The 18,189-nt window shown below is 40.9% G+C and overlaps 2 protein-coding genes across 52 annotated transcripts in view; both read left to right on the top strand.

The window, feature by feature from the left end:
- Positions 1 to 10,751, top strand: part of SEH1L (SEH1 like nucleoporin) — a 34,115-nt gene extending 23,364 nt beyond the window's left edge. Inside the window, exons 6-9 of one of the 4 annotated variants that reach the window (XM_017963846.4) lie at positions 4,333 to 4,473; positions 5,506 to 5,663; positions 7,317 to 7,467; positions 10,077 to 10,751. In XM_017963846.4, the coding sequence (XP_017819335.1) occupies positions 4,333 to 4,473; positions 5,506 to 5,663; positions 7,317 to 7,467; positions 10,077 to 10,275 (649 nt within the window). In that variant the 3' untranslated portion in view covers positions 10,276 to 10,751. Of the gene's footprint in view, positions 1 to 4,332; positions 4,474 to 5,502; positions 5,664 to 7,316; positions 7,468 to 8,492 lie in introns of all 4 variants that reach the window. The other 3 variants (XM_017963848.3, XM_017963845.4, XM_017963847.4) reach the window with 3 other exon arrangements.
- Positions 10,752 to 14,993: 4,242 nt separating this feature from the next.
- Positions 14,994 to 18,189, top strand: part of CEP192 (centrosomal protein 192) — a 146,011-nt gene continuing 142,815 nt past the window's right edge. For 28 of the 48 annotated variants that reach the window (XM_078347690.1, XM_078347684.1, XM_054243933.2 and 25 more), the window contains exons 1-2: positions 15,387 to 15,505; positions 16,110 to 16,280. In XM_078347690.1, the coding sequence (XP_078203816.1) occupies positions 16,171 to 16,280 (110 nt within the window). In that variant the 5' untranslated portion in view covers positions 15,387 to 15,505; positions 16,110 to 16,170. Of the gene's footprint in view, positions 15,506 to 16,109; positions 16,281 to 18,189 lie in introns of all 48 variants that reach the window. The other 20 variants (XM_078347700.1, XM_078347699.1, XM_078347701.1 and 17 more) reach the window with 3 other exon arrangements.

Here is an 18,189-nt window from a genome sequence, read left to right as displayed (position 1 = left end):
TTTATGTTGGTCAGGCTGGTCTCAAACTCCCAACCTCAGGTTGTCTGCCTGCCTTGGCCTCCTGAAGTGCTGGTATTACAGGCATGAGCCACCACACTGGGCCATTAGCAGGCTTCTTATCAGGTCCTGTTGGTCAGAGTTGGATCATCCACTTGTGCTTTAGCTGCAAGGGGTGAGACAGCAATTGTCTGGCATTTTCAGCATCAAAAATGAGGGGAAGTGATATTGGGGAAACAATGTCTGCAGTGGGGTGTGTGAGATTGACTTGGGAAGTAATCAGACCTATTGAGTTCAGCACTTTTTGGAGCTCTGGTGCTGGTTCTTTGAGGTAAGCATTGTTTGAAGGCTCTTACTTAGATTGAACATGGAAGAAATGTGATAGTGGACTATGTTGTATCGTTATTAATACCTGTTTATCTTTTTCTAAGTTGTATCACCATTTGGTAGACAAGGAGACCTTTACCAAATTAACCAATGTTGAATATACTTATTTTTATTTGTGAGTGAAAATACTAAAACAGATCCAGCATTGGTAGTGATAATACAAGTGCCATGTATTTATATAGGTTACAGGGCAGTTTCACGTGTATTAGGAAGTTTGAATCCTACCAACCACCTTGTAAGTAGGGGAGACAGCTTTTTATTAGCACTATTTATTTTATAAATGAGGAAACTGAGACCAACAGAGTGAATGAGTAGTCTAAGGTCCAGAGTTAGGACTAGAGACAAAGTCTTTTTTGTTCATTCCCTTCATTTACGGACTCAGCAAGGATTTTTTTTTTTCATCAAGGATCTTATTTGGCTCCTTCTGATAGGAGAAGCTTTAGATGACCTTAATTAATTACAATATATAGCTTGCCTCAGGTAAGAAAAAAAAATCTCACTTTTTCAACATTTCGTAAGCAGCAGGAACTGTATCAAATGCTGAAGAGCTCACACCACCTAGGTATGGTCACCTGCTAGAGATGGCAGCACACACCTGCCTGGCAGGGTGAGAAGTCTCAGGTGGGAGCTGATGATGTTTGAGCATGAGTCTTGAAAGACAGAGGGTGTTCTGCAGGCATAGAGGAGGCAGGAGCAGGGTCATGGCGCAGGGTCAGGCCTGGTGAGGCAGTGGGTGGGGAGGCTAATGCAGGGGAGAGGTAGGGGTGGGGCAGGCACCGGCCAGGCAGATTTTGGAGATTTGCTGCTTGCCAAGTGTAGTCTCCATCCTGGCAGCATGTGAACTTTTGCAGGGTGCAGTAGAGTTACAAGGTTGTATTTACCTTTTAGGGAGATGACTTTGGAAGCTGTGTGGACTGGGAGCAGAAACTCAGTAGCCCACTGTCATGTGGAATGAGGACATGCACTGTGGCGTGGGATGAAGAGGGACCAGGGAGACTTGTCTAGGAGGCACCAGCTGTAGGTCACGTGAGTCTTGGTTTCTGACCTGGCTGATGATAGTGCCACTCATTGAGATTGGGACTATGCAAAGAGGAGTGAATGTCGGGGACGCACAGTTTATTTCAGACATATGTTTGAGGTGCTTTTCGAACATCCAGGTGCGAATGTGTAAAGGTAGACGGAATAGCTGAGATTAGTTGTCTATTGCTGCACTATAGCATTATCACTCAGTGGCTGGAACAGTACAGATTCGGTATTTCAGTGTCTGTGGGTCAAGTGTCAGGCCAGACTGGGAAAGACTCCACTTCCGAGCTCACCTGGTTGTTCGCAGCACTTGTGTTCCTGCCACAAGACCCTCTCCCTTGTGTCCTCACAGCATGGCAGCTGCTTCTGCAAGGCCTGAAGGCGAAAGAATCTTCTCATAAGTCAGGTTGTCACAGGCTTATGTGTTGCTGTCACACAAGTGTTGTCCCACCACCTTGCCATGTTCCTTCCCCTGGGTAAAAAACGGGCCCCACTCACACTCATGGGGAAGAGCCTCCACAAGGATGCGACCACCAGGAGGTGCAGGTCTTGGGGGCACTTAGAATCTCTCTGCCACAGTACTGGTGTTACTCTCACTTTAGGGACAACTTCTTGCTGAAAGTCAAGTTACAGCCTGGATTCAAATATGTTCTGGCTGCAGCATGTGTGCTCTTAGCTCCCCCTGTCCTATCTCTAGCCTTTGGTAGAAGGTCCTGAATTGCAGGGGATAGATTTAGGAATTATTGGTTTATTCAGGTCCTGAAACCGTGGGAGTAGAAACTACAGTGTTGGCTGGGTGCGGTGGTGCATGCCTGTGATCCCAGCACTTTGGGAGGCCGAGGTGGATGGATCACCTGAGGTCAGGAGTTCAAGACCTGTCTGACCAACATGGTGAAACCCTATCTCTACTAAATCCAAAAAACTAGCCGGGTACGGTGGCATATCCCTGTAATCTCAGCTACTTGGGGGACTAAGGAAGGAGAATCACTTGAACCTGGGAGGCGGAGGTTGCAGTCAGCTGAGATAGCGCCATTGCACTCTAGCCTGGGCAACAAGAACGAAACTCTGTCTCAAAAAAAAAAAAAAAAAGGAACTACAGTGTCTATATAAATCATCTAGGCATCTTGTTAAAATGCATATTCTCATTGTGTAGGCCCTGGGAGGGGGCTGAGATTCTGTATTTACCAGAAGCTTCCAGGCTGCTGCAGACCACACAGTAGAAGAAATGATGTGGATAAGATTGCTTAGGGTGATTGGATGGGTGAGAAGAGGTACGCCTTTTCTCAAGAAGAGAGGAGAGAACCTTGAGGCATACCAGAAGAATGTTGGGGTGAAAAGAAGATCAAGTACAGAATGCTGGAGTGCCACTATTTTAGAAGAAGGTAGTAGAAAGATGGGATGGGGGAGGTCTCTCCACCCAGTCTCCTACACGCAGGGTTAGGTGCTGCAGCTCTGTTCAGGATATTCAATCTTAGAAGAACCTAGTAGAAAACTCTGATCTACTGCCTTCATTATCCTCTTACTTTGTATTTATGGATAAAGAAATAGAACTGCAAGAATGAAATAGCCTTTGGCATAGTTTCCTTTTATTATCACTTAAACTCAATTCCTGCTGAGTGCGGTGGCCTCATGCCTGTAATTCCAACACTGGGAGGCAGAGGCGGGTGGATCACCTGAGGTCAGGAGTTCGAGACCAGCCTGACCAACATGGTGAAACCCTGTCTCTGCTAAAAATACAAAATTGGCTGGGCATAATGTTGTATACCTATAATCCCAGCTACTTGGGAAGTTGAGGCAGGAGAATCACTTGAACAGGAGGCAGAGGTTGCAGTGAGCTGAGATTGCACCATTGTACTCCAGCACAAGAGTGAAACTCTGTCTCAAAAAAAAAAACCTCTCAGTTTCTGTTATCAGTTTTACTTTTTGATTTGCACTCAAATACTTAGGGAATGTGTTGTTCTTTTCCTAAGAAAGATGTTAGTGGCTAATAAATCAAGACCTTATTCTTTTTCTGTTTTTGCAGCGCAGTCTACCTCTGTCTCCTAGGCTGGAATGCAGTGGCATAATCTCAGCTCAGTGCAATCTCAGCCTCCTGGGCTCAAGCCATCCTCCCATTTCAGCTTCCTGAGTAGCTGGGACTACGGGTGTGCACCACCATGCCCAGCTATTTTTGTAGAGATGTGGTCTTGCTGTGTTGCCCAGGCTAGTCTTTAACTACTGCATTCAAGCAGTTCTCCCACCTCAACCTCCCAAAGTGCTGGGATTACAGGTGTGAGCCACTGTGGCTAGCCAAGACCTTATTCTAATTACATTTTTATTAAACCATTTCAAGGTAAATGGACATTATCAAAGGAGGAAACATGGGAGGTTATATTAGTTTCCTAGGGCTGCTGTAACAGATTACCATAAATCAGGTGGCTTAATACAGAAATGTATTCACTCACAGTTCTGGAGGCTGGAGGTCTGAAATCAAGGTGTTGGCGGGGCTGTGCTTCTTCTGGAAGCCTTCCTGTTCTGGTCCCACTCCTGCTGGCTCCAGGAGTTTGTGGCAGCTTAACTCCATCCTCTACCTCTGTGTTCATACGGCTGCTTTCTCTGTCTCTGTGTTTCTCCTCCTCTTTTTTAAGGATACTTACTGGACATTAGATTTAGGACCCACCCTAAATTTAAGATGATGTCATTCTCAGATCCTTACTTAATTAGATTTTCAAAGACACTTCTTTTGAATAAGGTCACATTCACAGGTTCTGGGGGTTAGGACTTGGACATATTCTTTTGGGGGGGGTCACTGTTGAGCCCACTATAGAGGTGAGCACCACTTGATTGTGAGCAGTAGGAAAAAAAAAGGTGAGATGAAGTGACATGTGGATTTTCACACATTTTATTTCTAAAATGTTTAATGTAAATTGCTTGTTTTTCCATTAGGAAATACGCAAAAGCTGAAACTCTTATGACAGTCACTGATCCTGTTCATGATATTGCATTTGCTCCAAACTTGGGAAGATCTTTCCATATTCTAGCAATAGCAACCAAAGATGTGAGAATTTTTACATTAAAGCCTGTGAGGTAAGTTTTAGAAGCATTTGTGAATTTGAAAATACTCTTGCCCCCTGATTACCGTTGTTTGTGGAGGAGAGAGTAAAGGCAACTATGATTTGAAGAATGGATTATTTTATGTATAAATATATGTCTTCTTGGAAAGGGAAATTGAGTAAAGAGAGCAGATTCATATTCTTTTAATTGTGCTTTATTTAGGCTAATAGAATTCTCCGATTATAACCGATACTCTATAAATGTTTAATGAGAAGTGGCAGTCTATTTAGGAAAAACTGAATTAGTATTGAGATAGTCTTGTGAATAATGTATTTAATTTTGAATTGTGAATTTCAGTTCTTTTCTTTCTATTCTTTAATGCTTTCCTACTTGCTTCCCTGCCTTTTTTTTTTTTTTTTTTTTTTTTGAGACAAGGTCTTACTCCATTGCTCAGGCTAGAGGGCAGTGGCTTGACCTTGGCTCACTCAACCTCCACCTCCCCGATTCAAGCAATTCTTGTGCCTCAGCCTCCTGCGTAGCTAGGATTACAGGCACCTGCCACCATGCCTGGCTAATTTTTTGTTTTCTATTTTTAGTAGAGACGGGTTTCACCATGTTGGCCAGGTTGGTGTTGAACTCCTGGCCTCAAGTTATCTGTCCACTTCGGCCTCCCAAAGTGTTGGGATTGCAGGCATTGAGCCACCACACTGGCTTTGTCTTGTCTTTTAAAATTAATTATTTTAATCTGTTTTATTTCTCAGCTTTGTGTGGGAGACTAAAATCATCTCGTTTTGTTGTTTTTTTCTTCCATGAAACAGTCACTGAGTATCATTTATGTGCTGGGATCACTCCAGGTTCTGACAAGTTAAATAAAAATGACACTGGTCGAGCTCAAGGGCCAAGGGGCGGGTGTTATGCAGATGTGCACATTATAATAAAGTAATGTGGTGTGTGAGGCAACTTGTGTTAATTTAGAATGATGTGTATGTGTGTGTATCTATCTACATTTATTTTATTTTTTTAAACTTTGCTTAGAGCCCCTCAGAAAATGTTTTTTATTAGCAGGAAAGAACTGACTTCCTCTGGTGGGCCAACAAAATTTGAACTCCATATAGTGGCTCAGTTTGATAATCATAATTCTCAGGTCTGGCGAGTGAGTTGGAATATAACAGGAACAGTGCTGGCATCTTCAGGAGATGATGGCTGTGTAAGATTGTGGAAAGGTAAGATATCAGTAAAGGGGTAATTGTTGGTTTATATTTCTGCTCTGGAATTTTTACTTAAAAATGTAAACTCTGAAATATTTTTTTTAAAATGGTCTCTTAGACCAGGCACAGTGACTCATGCCTGTAATCTGAGCACTTTGAGAGGCCACGGCAGGCGGATTATAAGGTCAGGAGTTCAGGACCACTCTGGCCAACATAGTGAAACCCCATCGCCACTAAAAATACAAAAAATTAGCTGGGTGTGGTTGCAGGTGCCTGTAATCCCAGATACTTGGGAGGCTGAGACAGGAGAATCACTTGAATCCCGGAGGCAGAGGCTGCAGTGAACAGAGATTGCACCACTGCACTCCAGCCTGGGTAATAGAGTGAAACTCTGTCTCCAAAAAAAAAAAAAAAAAAAAAATGGTCTTTTACAGTTACTTGTAAATTGATGTCATATTAATTCATATTATTTTGACCATCAGTTTACCTAGTTCATAGCAATTAATGACTGAATTGTTTTTTAAGTTATATGGAACAGAGCAACTTTTAAAACTAATTACAACAGAATATGCATTATCTCCAATAAAAAGATACCATTTGTCGTATATGTACCTTACGTGACTGCTCTACAAACTCAGTTAGGGCTATAGTCACTCTTATTTTATCAAATAAATTGCTTTAGACAATCAGTTCTGAATAGGAGAAAATCCAGTATCTTCCCTGCTTCATCTCTCCAGCTCCCAAAAGTTAAGAGCCACGGGCTCCTGATTGTAAGTTTCTTACAAGTGCCAGGCTGAGAGAGAAGGTCTGGTCAATTGACACTGACTGTGGTCTCTGTAGCTTGGTTCTGCACTTCTCCTTGGATGGTTATCCGTTGGGCAGAGATGGCTGTGATTTGTGTACCACCATTATGAGTGGTATCTCATACTTAGCATTCAAATTTATAGCTGTCTTAGTTTATTTACCCTCTAGCAGGTATTGTTTCCCAGAGTGCAGTCTGGCTAAGTTTTGGGCTTTGGTAGAACCAGCCAGACGTTCCTTTCTTCACTGTAGTTTGATTTCAAGGGCATTGCTGTCATTTTCTGCCTCTAGGCTTTAGTCAGGACCACCTTGCCATACTCCTTGGCAGGCTGCCTAACTTGATTTTCTTTGGTTCATTGTCTTCAGGGACCAATTTTGCATTCAAACTAATAAGGCCATTTTGGATAAGCCACTCAAGTTCCAAAAGTTTTGTTACATCCATTTCAGAAGACATTAGGTACCCATATACCTGCATAATTAAGAAGACAACTTAATTATCTTACATATATATATATGTGAAATTCATTATAATGAAGACTTTAATATTATAATGAAGGTTTTAATATGAACTTCATAATGTGATAATGTAGTACTTCAGAGAATTGTCTCTGCTAATATCTATAAGATGGCTGGTGAAAGCTTTATATTTTTAAAATTGGTGATACTTTGAAAACTTCTAAAAAATTGTTAAAACGGAGATAATATGTCTTTCATTTAAAAAGTGTCTTTAATGTTAATCCTGAAAGAAATGCCATAGCCCATAGCTTCTCTCGTTTCTGTAATTATAGTTTAAGGACATAGGTACAGATTTGTGCCCTTAGGCATTGGTATTAATCACATTAATGTATTTGATTATTTTCTTTTCAGCTAATTATATGGACAATTGGAAGTGTACTGGTATTTTGAAAGGTAATGGGAGCCCAGTCAATGGGAGTTCTCAGCAGGGAAACTCAAATCCTTCCCTAGGTTCAAATATTCCAAGTCTTCAGAATTCATTAAATGGATCTTCTGCTGGCAGGTAGGCTGTTTAATGGGAAAACTGGAAATTATCTTTGTTTTAAATCATTCTGGTAGCCATACTTAAGGAGGATTATTTTATGGATTATAAGATGGAGTGTAAATGTTCACATGTAAACTATATTAGCATTTAAGAATTCATTTTGTATTTGGCTTACTTGGTCAGAATATTTGCTGGTAGGTTATGAGGCTATTACATTATATTCTGAAGCTTTAGTGATGTATTGGTAGAAATGTTTATAGGTTTAAGATTCAACGCTGCTTCTGCAGCAGTGAGAGGAAGAGGTTATCTGGTTTAATAGTGAGGGTTTTAGTCCAAATGAACGTTAGTGTTTTTTAGTGCTTGTAGTGTGGTCTTTGTATCAGGTCAAACTGAAATTTTAAATAAATACATTAATTAAGGCTTTTTAGAAGAGAGTACATTAAATTATTTGGTTTTTGTGTTTAAAACTTATTGGAAATAAGAGGAAATAATAAAATCTGAGATTGATTTTTAAAATGTTAGCATATGTTAGATTCTTGTGTATCGTAATAAGGAATATCTGATGTCATCTAAAGAGTCATCCTTTTATTTTCATGTTCAAATTTTAAATATGTGAATTTGTAAGATAAAACTATTTTAATAGGCCTTTGTGAATAAATTTGGAATAGAAATCAGGAAGCTTCAAAACACAGCCTAATGGATATCCTAAATAAAAGAAGAAAATTGTATTTAAAATTTCAACTATTTTTATATTGTTATATTTTTATAAAGAATTCCTGCTTTTGATTTTTGAGGTTGTAAATATGAGCATCAAAATAATTTCAGGTTACTGTGGAAGATACCAGATTATAAAGATTATTTCATGAAACAAGTAATATTAGAGTTGATTTTTAAAGTCTGGTTTTTGGTCACTGCTTGTACTATGTATTTTCTTTTGTAAATAGCTTCGACGTTTTGATCTGTATTCTTAATTGTGCCAATAACCATCTGTGTTAGATCTGTGATGCATTTTCCCTTTCCATTTGTATTATGTCCTTTAACAGAAAGCACAGCTGAGTACAAGCTAACTGGAGTAACTTTGCTGTTTTGCTGCTTGTTGCATGCACACAGGAATGGAAAGCGAGCTCCTTTTCCCCTTCCCCAGCGCCATTTTGACCTCTCCCAAGATACACCAGCAGCCTGCTTACTACTAAACGCAACCCAAAAGGCCTTTAAAAATACGGTGTATATTTTTTTGTACTAGTCAGTTTGTTGACACTATTTGAAACTTTTGAAATATAAATGGAGAGGCTTTCTGTTGAGACATTGTCACCAAAACAATTTTTTGAAATGTTCCTCAAACTAACTTGGGTTTAAAGATTAAAAGGGTTGTTAACCTTCTTATGTAACTAGTTGAGAAGAGGGGAAATATCACTTTAATTTTTTGGGAAAATACAGACATATTTCTTTTGCTTTCTTAAAACAGCTTAAAATGAACTCTTCTAATTTTAATTTGAAGATTGAATAAATATTTTTCATAAAGATTGTTTTGAGTGCTGATTTGTTTACTTTTTGTAGAATTGCTTTATACATGATATTCAGTACAACTCTGTCATTTCTTTGTAATATTTAAAAAATATTAGTAAAGGAGTGAATTAGTAAAGTAGTAATAGTAAAAAGAAAGTAACTTAACTGTACAGTTTGTAGCCAGGTTAAGCATTTGGTGGTGTTTCATTTATAATTTGGTAGTAAGATGGAAACACCTTTTTGTTAAGTTTTTAATTGATATTCACTAAAGAGATAAATGTTGCTAATATACATTTATATGTTCTTATGGTGTTATTTATTTCATGGCTTAGTTTCCTTCACATCAAAATTTGGACACGTACTATAAGAGAAGCCATTAAAATTTTACTAAAATTGTGCATGTAAATGAATGTCAGCATTCCATGTCTCAAGATTTTCTTAATTTAGTTGGCTGTTTAAATTAGTTCATATCCTGTAAAGCTGTGACCTTGATAACAAAGCTATAAATATTTAAGTTTGCTAAAATGCATAAGTATTACTGGTAAGTTACAAGATGGAACAAGATTAACAATAGGGAACAGTCATTCTGTGAATCCTTTTACTTGTCAAAATTCGGTAGCTATTCTAAGGGTTTTGCAGAAAAATAAGTATGTTCAATATAATTCTTCAAAAGCATGTTGCAGTAGACAGCCATACTCTTTGTATTCCCAGTATCATGTATGCACTAAAAAAAGAGTGTGCTTGCTGCTGCTGTGAGTGAACCATTGCTTAAAATAAAAAGCTTATTAGATTTGTAAATGAACAGAATAGCATCAGATGTTTCTGAGAGATTAGAAAATGTTTTGAATTTATAAAATTAATGTTTTTCTTTGTAACGTTTATATTGATTTTTTTTGACATTTTAAGTTTAACAGATTGTATTTCTTTCAAGTTTTTATACTTGCTTAAGCAATCTTGGTTTGAGTAAGGGTCTTGATTTGTGCTTTTTTTTTTTTCCTAGCATGTTTTCTCCTCTTTGGTTCTCTTTGTATTTACTACTTTTCTCTTTTTCTTGTTTTTTTTTTTTTTTTTCCTGTTGTTTTTGTTTTGTTTGGTGTTTGTTCCTGTCTTAATTGTTTCAGGTATTTCTTTCCCCCTCTGGATTCCCCACGGGCTGGATCGAGATGGTCCAGTTCTATCCAGCTCCTTCCTCCTCCTCCTCTTCCTCCTCTGGTAGAGCACTCTTGCGATGCTGACACTGCCAACCTCCAGTATCCTCACCCTCGCAGACGATATCTCTCTCGGCCTCTTAATCCCTTACCTGAGAATGAAGGGGTTTAAAACACTGACTTAACATTGAAAGGCCTTATTCAAGTGCTTGTAAATGCTTTCATTTCTGGCTGCTATTTTTCTTCATTTTCTTTCAGAAGATTTTTCTAACTTAGGGTCTGTCTTGCATGTATTACTACCAGAATACAGTGTTCAGAACCTAAATCTGTTTGTGCGTCTGCAGCAACGGAACATTTGCTTCTCTGGGTGATAACCTTTGATGAAATGAGGTATGTCCAAATAATGTTATCTGTGAAATTATACACAGAAGCAGACTTCAAAGTGCCTGTTCTGTAATTTTATTTTGAACTGTTACCATAGTCTTAAGTTGCTTATGCTTTATCAGACTGGCTAATGTGAAAGCATATTATTGTGAAGTTTATTCTGCCTTTGAGACCTTAAGAAATGGATTTAATTTTATAGGCTAATGTTGCAACTGACGAGTATGTAAAATAAAATAAAGCATTCCTGTGTATAAAGCTGCAAAACCTAATGTGGACTTTTTGGTCTTTTTTTTTTTTTTTTTTAAAGGAAATTGCCTTTCACTGCTTAGAATTACTGTTTAAAGCTTTTGTAATTATCCGGGTAGGTTATATAATAAAATATATTTTTAAATACATGAATCTCTTGCCTTATAAAAATAGGATATATTTTATTTAAGATAGTTGCTAAGGCTTACTCTTCTTTCATAATCTCACAAAAAACCCAAACAAATAAAAATTAGGAGATGTGAGCAAATATTACATTTATTTAAAAGGTAGAAAGTAGGTAGACTAACATATAGAATGGACAGATGTTGACTTTCAATCTAGTCAACGTTAGAAAAGATTTTTTTCTAAAATATTTTAAAATTAGAATATACTTGACAGTAATTGGGGCAAAATGGTTAAAACTAGTAATAGGCATTTTGGTTCAGTTTTCTGAGGAATTATCAAGGGTTTAACCTATCAGGGCTAGAGAGAGACAGGTGTTTTGAACAGTATTTCATGTGTCTTATCAGGTAATCACAAAGGTAACACAATTGTTGTATGTATTCTAATTTTCTTTTTCTTTGAGATGGAGTTTCGCTCTTGTTACCCAGGCTGGAGTGCAATGGCGCAATCTTGGCTCACCGCAACATCCGCCTCCTGGGTTCAGGCAATTCTCCTGCCTCAGCCTCCTGAGTAGCTGGGATTATAGGCACGCGCCACCATGCCCAGCTAATTTTTTGTATCTTTAGTAGAGATGGGGTTTCACCATTTTGACCAGGATGGTCTCGATCTCTGGACCTCGTGATCCACCCGCCTCGGCCTCCCAAAGTGCTGGGATTACAGGCTTGAGCCACTGCGCCTGGCCAAGTATTCTAATTTTCAAAGACGCCTTTCCTTGAATAGTGTCATATCCCTAGAACTTCTTAATATGCAAAGGATTAAGAGATGATAGAAATATTCTATTCATTTTATAAGACAGGGTCTCACTCTGTAGCTGAGGTTGGAGTGTAGTGGCATGATCATGACTCACTGCAGCCTTGAACTCCCAGGCTCAAGTGCTCCTTTCACCTCAGTCTCCTGAGTAGCTGGGACTACAGGTGCACACCACCATGCCCTGACTAATATTTTTATTTTTTGTAGCAAGGGGTCTCACTTTTTCCCCAGGCTAGTCTCAAACTCTAGGCTTACTCCATCATCCCCCTTCTCCGCCTCCCAAAGTGCTGGGATTACAGGCGTGAGCCACCTCACCTAGCCTACTCATTTTAGTTTAAGGAACATTTGAGTTTTATTGTCTAGTCATCAAAATGTTTTGTCTCTAAGGTTAGCATTTCAATGTGAATGACTTTTTAAAATAATTCTCAAAGGTCTTTCTTTTCTTAAACAAGGCAAGGATCAAACAAGGTCTTAATTAAGAAGCCGTGTCTTTGAGCTTTCAATCATAGAGGTATCTGGGGTTAGAATGGAATAATGAAATTTAGACCATTCTCCAATTTAGTGAATCTTGAGCATCTAGGATGTGCAAGATACTGTGCTAAACACTTGGGTATGTTAAAAAAAAAAAAAAAAGATAGTCTGCACACAGACTTGCACTTGTTGGAGAAGGCATTTCTAGAATTTACAAAAGGTAATGGGTTCAGCTTTGTAATAATGGTAGAAACTGTATAGTAGGCATAAAAGAGACAAGTTATTTAAGCTGGCAGAATTTGGAAGGGGTGCCTGATTTCAATAGGTTACAAAAAAGGCCAGGTGTGTTTAGGGAACAGAATATAAGTAACAGTCTGATGAAAGAGTAGGTTACATTTAGGGAGCTAGTGGGACATTAATCTGAAATCATACCTTGTGGTTACATTGTAGAAGGTTTTAAGTATTGGCAGCTGAGGCATACCACTTTAAACAGTTGGTAAAAGGGGAACTGAGAGATGTCTGAACTTAAAACTAGATAGGCCTTACTTCTTATTCCCTGGGAGGCATCCTGCATGGGCCTCTGCAGGCTCTACTCAGTGTCTAAAGAGATTTGGAAATCACAGTGGGAGTTCTGTTCCTCCTTTCCAGTTGGCAAGTGAGGTGAGATATTTAAGTATAATAGCTAATGTTTGCTGAGTATTCCCATGGACCAGTACTTCTCTAGATACCTTACAGGAATAGCTTTAAATCCTCACAGTAAGCCTCTAAAGCAAGCGCTTTAATTGTCCCCATTTTACAGACAAGGAAACCGGCCAGTTAAAGCTACTTGCCCAAGGCTACACAGTTTGGAAGAGGGAGCTAAGAGCGAGGATTCAGATCCAGGCAGCTTGAAGAGTCCAGGCTCTCCTACTGCTGAGACTCCGAATCAGAGATCTCTGTTAACAGAGTCCTGTCAGGTTGCTGAGTGTTACAGGGAGTGCTCTGATGACTTGAGGATATTTGTGGAGGAAGGACATTTATTAACAAGTACTTGGTGTGAGTGACAGTCTGGAACATGTAGACACATTTAAGCAGTTCACCTCCAATATGTGACCACTTTGTAGAAAGAGAGGTTAAGATACTTTTAAGAAGGGTGGCTCATTACATTACAGTATACCCTTTCAGCTCTATGGCTAAGTATTTGGTTTACTTTTTTGGGATTCAGAAAATCTTGAGATTTTCTCCATTTATCTTTGCTCATTGAGTGTGGACAAAGGTAGAATAAAGGTAGTTTACTCTTTGCAAATACCAACGCTGCAGCGTTCCAAGAAGGGGTATCAAGAACTGGAGACATGACTTGAGTTTGACAAGTAGGAGTCCATTCCTGATGAACTTAACATGTTCAGGACCAAGATAGACACACCATGAAATGAGTCAAAATAAGGTGTAAAAAGTGGAAGCCAGGCTTCCCTATGGAAAAATAAAGTGGAGACCATTAAGGTAAAAAGACAAGAATGGTTATTAGTAATGAAGCAGAATCAAGGAAGGGGCATGTGTGGTGTATGGGTGTATTTGTGTGTGAGTGATGTGTGTGCATGTGGGTTGTATGGGTGTGTGTGTATGGGTTTGGTATGTATGTGGGTGTGTGGTTGTATGTGTGTGTGGGCTGTGTGGTGTTGAAGCAGGAGGGCCACAAACAAATCTGGAACACTGAACAGGGAAGTGATAATTTTATTCAGCCAGGAGCTGCAGCAGGCTTGGATGCCTCAACTGAGCTCCCCGACAAAGAAAACCCTGGCCCTTTTAAAAGCTTACAGTCTAAGAGGTGCACATGTGAGAGGGTCGAGAGCGTGGGGGACGTGACTTAGGTGGGGGGGGGGGGTGTCTAATCGTGATTAAGCAACAACAGTACCTTGCGGGGAAAATCCCTCCATATCAAATCCGTGATTTAGACCTGACTGGCGCCAACCGGTCCCTCCTCTGGCTGACTTCTCCTTTTGAGATGCAATGTAGAAGGCTAAAAGGGAAATGGCCTTAGAAACTCGGGAGGAGGGGGGTCTCCGCGCGCGCGGGTGTGTGTGTGTTGAGAGGTGCTGCATTTTTGTAGGCAGAGAGGAGGAGGAGATCTCCTTCCTCAGTGCGTGTGTGCGTGTTTGAATAAAGAGGTGAATTTTTGCATGCAGAAGGGGGGCGTCTCCTTCCTCAGTGTCTCAGTGTGCCTGTGTGTGTGTTTGGATAGAGAGGGGCTGCATTTTTGCAGGCAGAGAGAAGGAAACCAGTGGAGAGGATATCCAAGAATGACAGCTGAGCCACGTTTGCAGGAGGAAGAAATTGGTCAAATAAACATCTATTTCCCCACCAGGCTAACCTCGGGACTAGGGACTGTTCCTTTGTTTTCCCCATTCTCCCCACTAAAGTGCGCCGGGCATCTTTCAGTAACCTGAATAAAGTTAAGGAGCAAGCTTTGGAAAAGAGGGACTTTTCCCCCTCTGTGACTATATGGAATAAAGTCTGAAAAAGACTGAGGTACATTTTAAGTGAAAGGTATGGTCTCAATGAAGTACTATAGTAGTTACGGGCTTGTGACGAGCAGATGGCGGTGATGGGATTTGTGGCCTAAGGATGGAGAAAAGTAGAAAGCTACTTAGGGACGAATTACGTCTCAATCTCGCTTTCTTCCCAGTTGAGACAAACCCTACTCTGTCGCCAAGAGACGATTAGATGTAGCGCACTGTCACGAAACTTGGATCCCGAGGAATTATTTATTGAGGGTGAAACCTGAGGCATTTCAGCGCCTACCAACACGAAAGATCGGCTTCTGCGCACGGAAGGACGAAACCTATGGGGGGATTTGTTGGCAGGGAATACTTATTATTCATAGAGTGACTGGCGATGCCCTGGAGCCCCAAACAGAATAAGCATTATTTTCAAATTCGACAAGACATTAAAGGCGGCGCCAACGGAAGAAGTCCCTCAGGTCTCCGCCAGCGCAGAACTTCATTTCCTCCTCCGACTTGCCGGGCGCGCGGCTTCCTCGCTTCAAATCCAGGAACGCGCTGCCCTCCCCAATCACCAGGCTTCTTCCCGCCCCATCTCTTCGTACTGTCCAATCAAAAGTCGGTCCCAGTCCCCTTCCCTTGCCGGGTGCCGCGAACAGTCGTAAACCAGAGGCTGGTGCTGTACTGTAGTTCCGATCTGCAGCCGGTGTGGGGGCGGGGGGCACCCTCAGGCGCACGCGCACTTGGAGTGCCCCACACCCCTTCCCTCTTTGGACCTTCCCGCTTCCCGCTTCCCGCTTCCCCCTGCCGCCCGGGACGCGGGCTTGGTGAGGCGTTTCCCCGGTGTCTAGGCCTGCGCACAGGCGGGAGGCAGACTCATCCACCTTTAGCGTACGTTTCGGCTGTCAGGCTGGCGGGTCATTGACGGTTGGGCCGGGCGGAGGCGCAGGCTCCGGGCCGAGGGTTGTGGGGCTGCGAGGCCCGCAGGGCGCGAGAGGAGTGACTGCCGCTCTCTGCGCGCGCCTTCGCGCCTGGCCGGGCTTCCGAGCTGAGCTCAGCCGTGGGATTAATTGCATGCCTCTGTGTCATTGGGCTCTGGCCAGGCGTGATGAGGTAGACTCTTAGGGGGGATTACATTCTTCTTTCCTCCCCTCCTGACGGGGGACTTGCAGCTCTTGAGGGACAGGCCGTCTCTGTTCTTCTCTCTAGAGTTTCTTGCAAAGTGCTTGTGGAGTAACCAGTGGTGGTTGCTTTATGTGCATTGTGATGGGCGGTTCTATTTCTCCTTTTTGTTTAAAATTCTGAGCCAGGAAGTAACCTTGTTAACTTAATGGTTAATGCCCTTGTCTTCCGTTTACTCACTTGATTTGGTTTCAGCTAGGCTGTGTTCATTTATTCCTAATAGTTTACCTACATTCCTGTCCTGTGATTTCATTATGAACTGAAATGAGACGAATGTTAATACACTCTACTTTTACTTTGCTCTTAATTTCAGAGTTTGTTTAGTAAAACATGAGGACCTTTTTAAGGCAGTCGTTTGGAGAACAGCTGTTTATATGACAGTATTTCCATTTGCTGTTATTAATTTAAGGTCATTCGATTGGCGTTTATACTGCTCCAAAATCAACTTTTTCTCCAAATTTCAGTTTTCTGGGCAAAATTTACGGTAAGCCTTGAACAATAATGTACCAAATGCCTACCTAATTTTAAAGTATATCTTAAAGTGCCAAGAGTAAATGATGAGTTTTAGGGAAGTTTGACTCGGCTTTGGGTTCCACAGCATATGCTTTTAAATGTGTTTAACTGTATACATAGACATACGATTAATGGCTATGGTTAATAATCTTTTATATACCTAGGAATGTAATTAGTGAAGCCAGATGTGAAATTTGAGGTCACTACTTTAAAGAAATAACAAGAGAAATTGCAAATATAGCTACTCAGTTCAAATATGGTAGCAGAAAAGATAACATACTGTCTTTACTTGAGATGATGAGGAGGGGTGAGTAACGCAATAATGTGAGAAATTAAAGGAAATTTCCTTTAGGAATGTTATGTTCATGAATGGTTTACAAGTGTAATCCTTTCTGGAAAAGAGACTAGGTATTAAGTTACATCTTGAGGAATCTTCCCATGGGTTTTGTTATCTTTGCACCCTTAGCAGAGCTCTGTTGAAGTACTTAACACTACCGTAGTTGACAAGGATTGTTAGCTCCCTGAGGGGAGCTGCCTTATTTATTTTTCCATTCTTGGTGCCAAGTAGAGTGTTCTTCATGGGTTATGTTGATAATGATTGTTGCATGAATGATTTTTGCATAATTTTTTGAGATGGAGTCTTGCTCTGTAGACCAGGCTGGAGTGCAGTGGTGCGATCTTGGCTCACTGCGACCTCCACCTCCGGGTATTGGTTCAAGCAATTCTCCTACCTCAGCCTTCCAAGTAGCTGAGGTTACAGGCACAAGCCACCATGCCCAGCTAATTTTTTTTGTTTTTTTTTAGTGGAGACGGGATTTCACCATGTTGGCCAGTCTTGTCTTGAACTACTCACCTTTTGATCCACCTGCCTCGGCCTCCCAAAGTGCTGAGATTACAGGCTTGAGCCACCATGCCCGGCCTCTTTGCATAATTTCTAAGTTTTCTTTAGATTAGGCCCCTTCTAAATAGGAATAACAGAAGAGTTTTGTATAAATATTAATCGTTTACATGTCTGTATATGAATGAATAATTTAGTAATTACAAGGCTAGACTTGGGAGGCTAGTTGGGAGATTTGTGTGATAGTTCAGAATAAAAAGCGTTGGGGTAGCCTGCATTAGGAATAGAGAACTGGGTCTCAGCTCCAGAGTGTATTTGAAGTTAGAAGCATTAGAATTTGGTGAGAGAGCAGGAGGGATCAGAATGGTCCTAGGTGTCTGGATTATATTGCCAGTTAATAGGAATGGACTTGGGTGAAGACTAAAGATAACAGAAGGAATGAATGGAGGAAAGGTAAGAAGTTTGGTTTTGTATTTTGTATTACATTGCGGGATAAGGTAGATGTCAGAGAGGCATCTGGAAGTATGATTGTTTTCGCAAGTTATCGATGTGATTGGTTCCAGGACCTGTCCCTGCCCTAGGATACTGAAATTCTCTGGTTGCTCAAGTTCCTTACAGAAATTGGCCTAGTATTTGCATATAACTGATGCATATGCTCCTGTATACTTATTTAAGACAGGGTCTTATTTTGTTGCCCAGGCTGGATTACAATGGCTGTTCACATATGTGGTCATAGCTCACTGCAGCCTCAAACTTTTGGTCTCAAGGGATCTTTCCACCTTGGCCTCCAGAGTAGCTGGGACTTCAGGCATGCACCACCAGGAGGTGAAATTAGTGCAGAGGAAGGAATACCCTGGGGCCAGACTTGCTTGGGTGGGAATCCTCTGGCCTCACTTGTGCTATGTGGACTGGAAGCGTCTCTTCTCTCAGCCTTAGTTTCCTCAATAATAGAGATAATGGCTACCTTACAGATTTACATGGGGATTAGAAAAATGTATGTGAAATACTTAGATATTACTTGATAATAGACACTGAGTATCAG

This window comes from Callithrix jacchus, chromosome 13 (genome assembly GCF_049354715.1).
Source record: "Callithrix jacchus isolate 240 chromosome 13, calJac240_pri, whole genome shotgun sequence".
Classification (NCBI taxonomy): Eukaryota; Metazoa; Chordata; class Mammalia; order Primates; family Cebidae; genus Callithrix; species Callithrix jacchus.
Note: the sequence above shows the minus strand (reverse complement) of the source record. Positions and strands in the feature narration are given on the sequence as shown.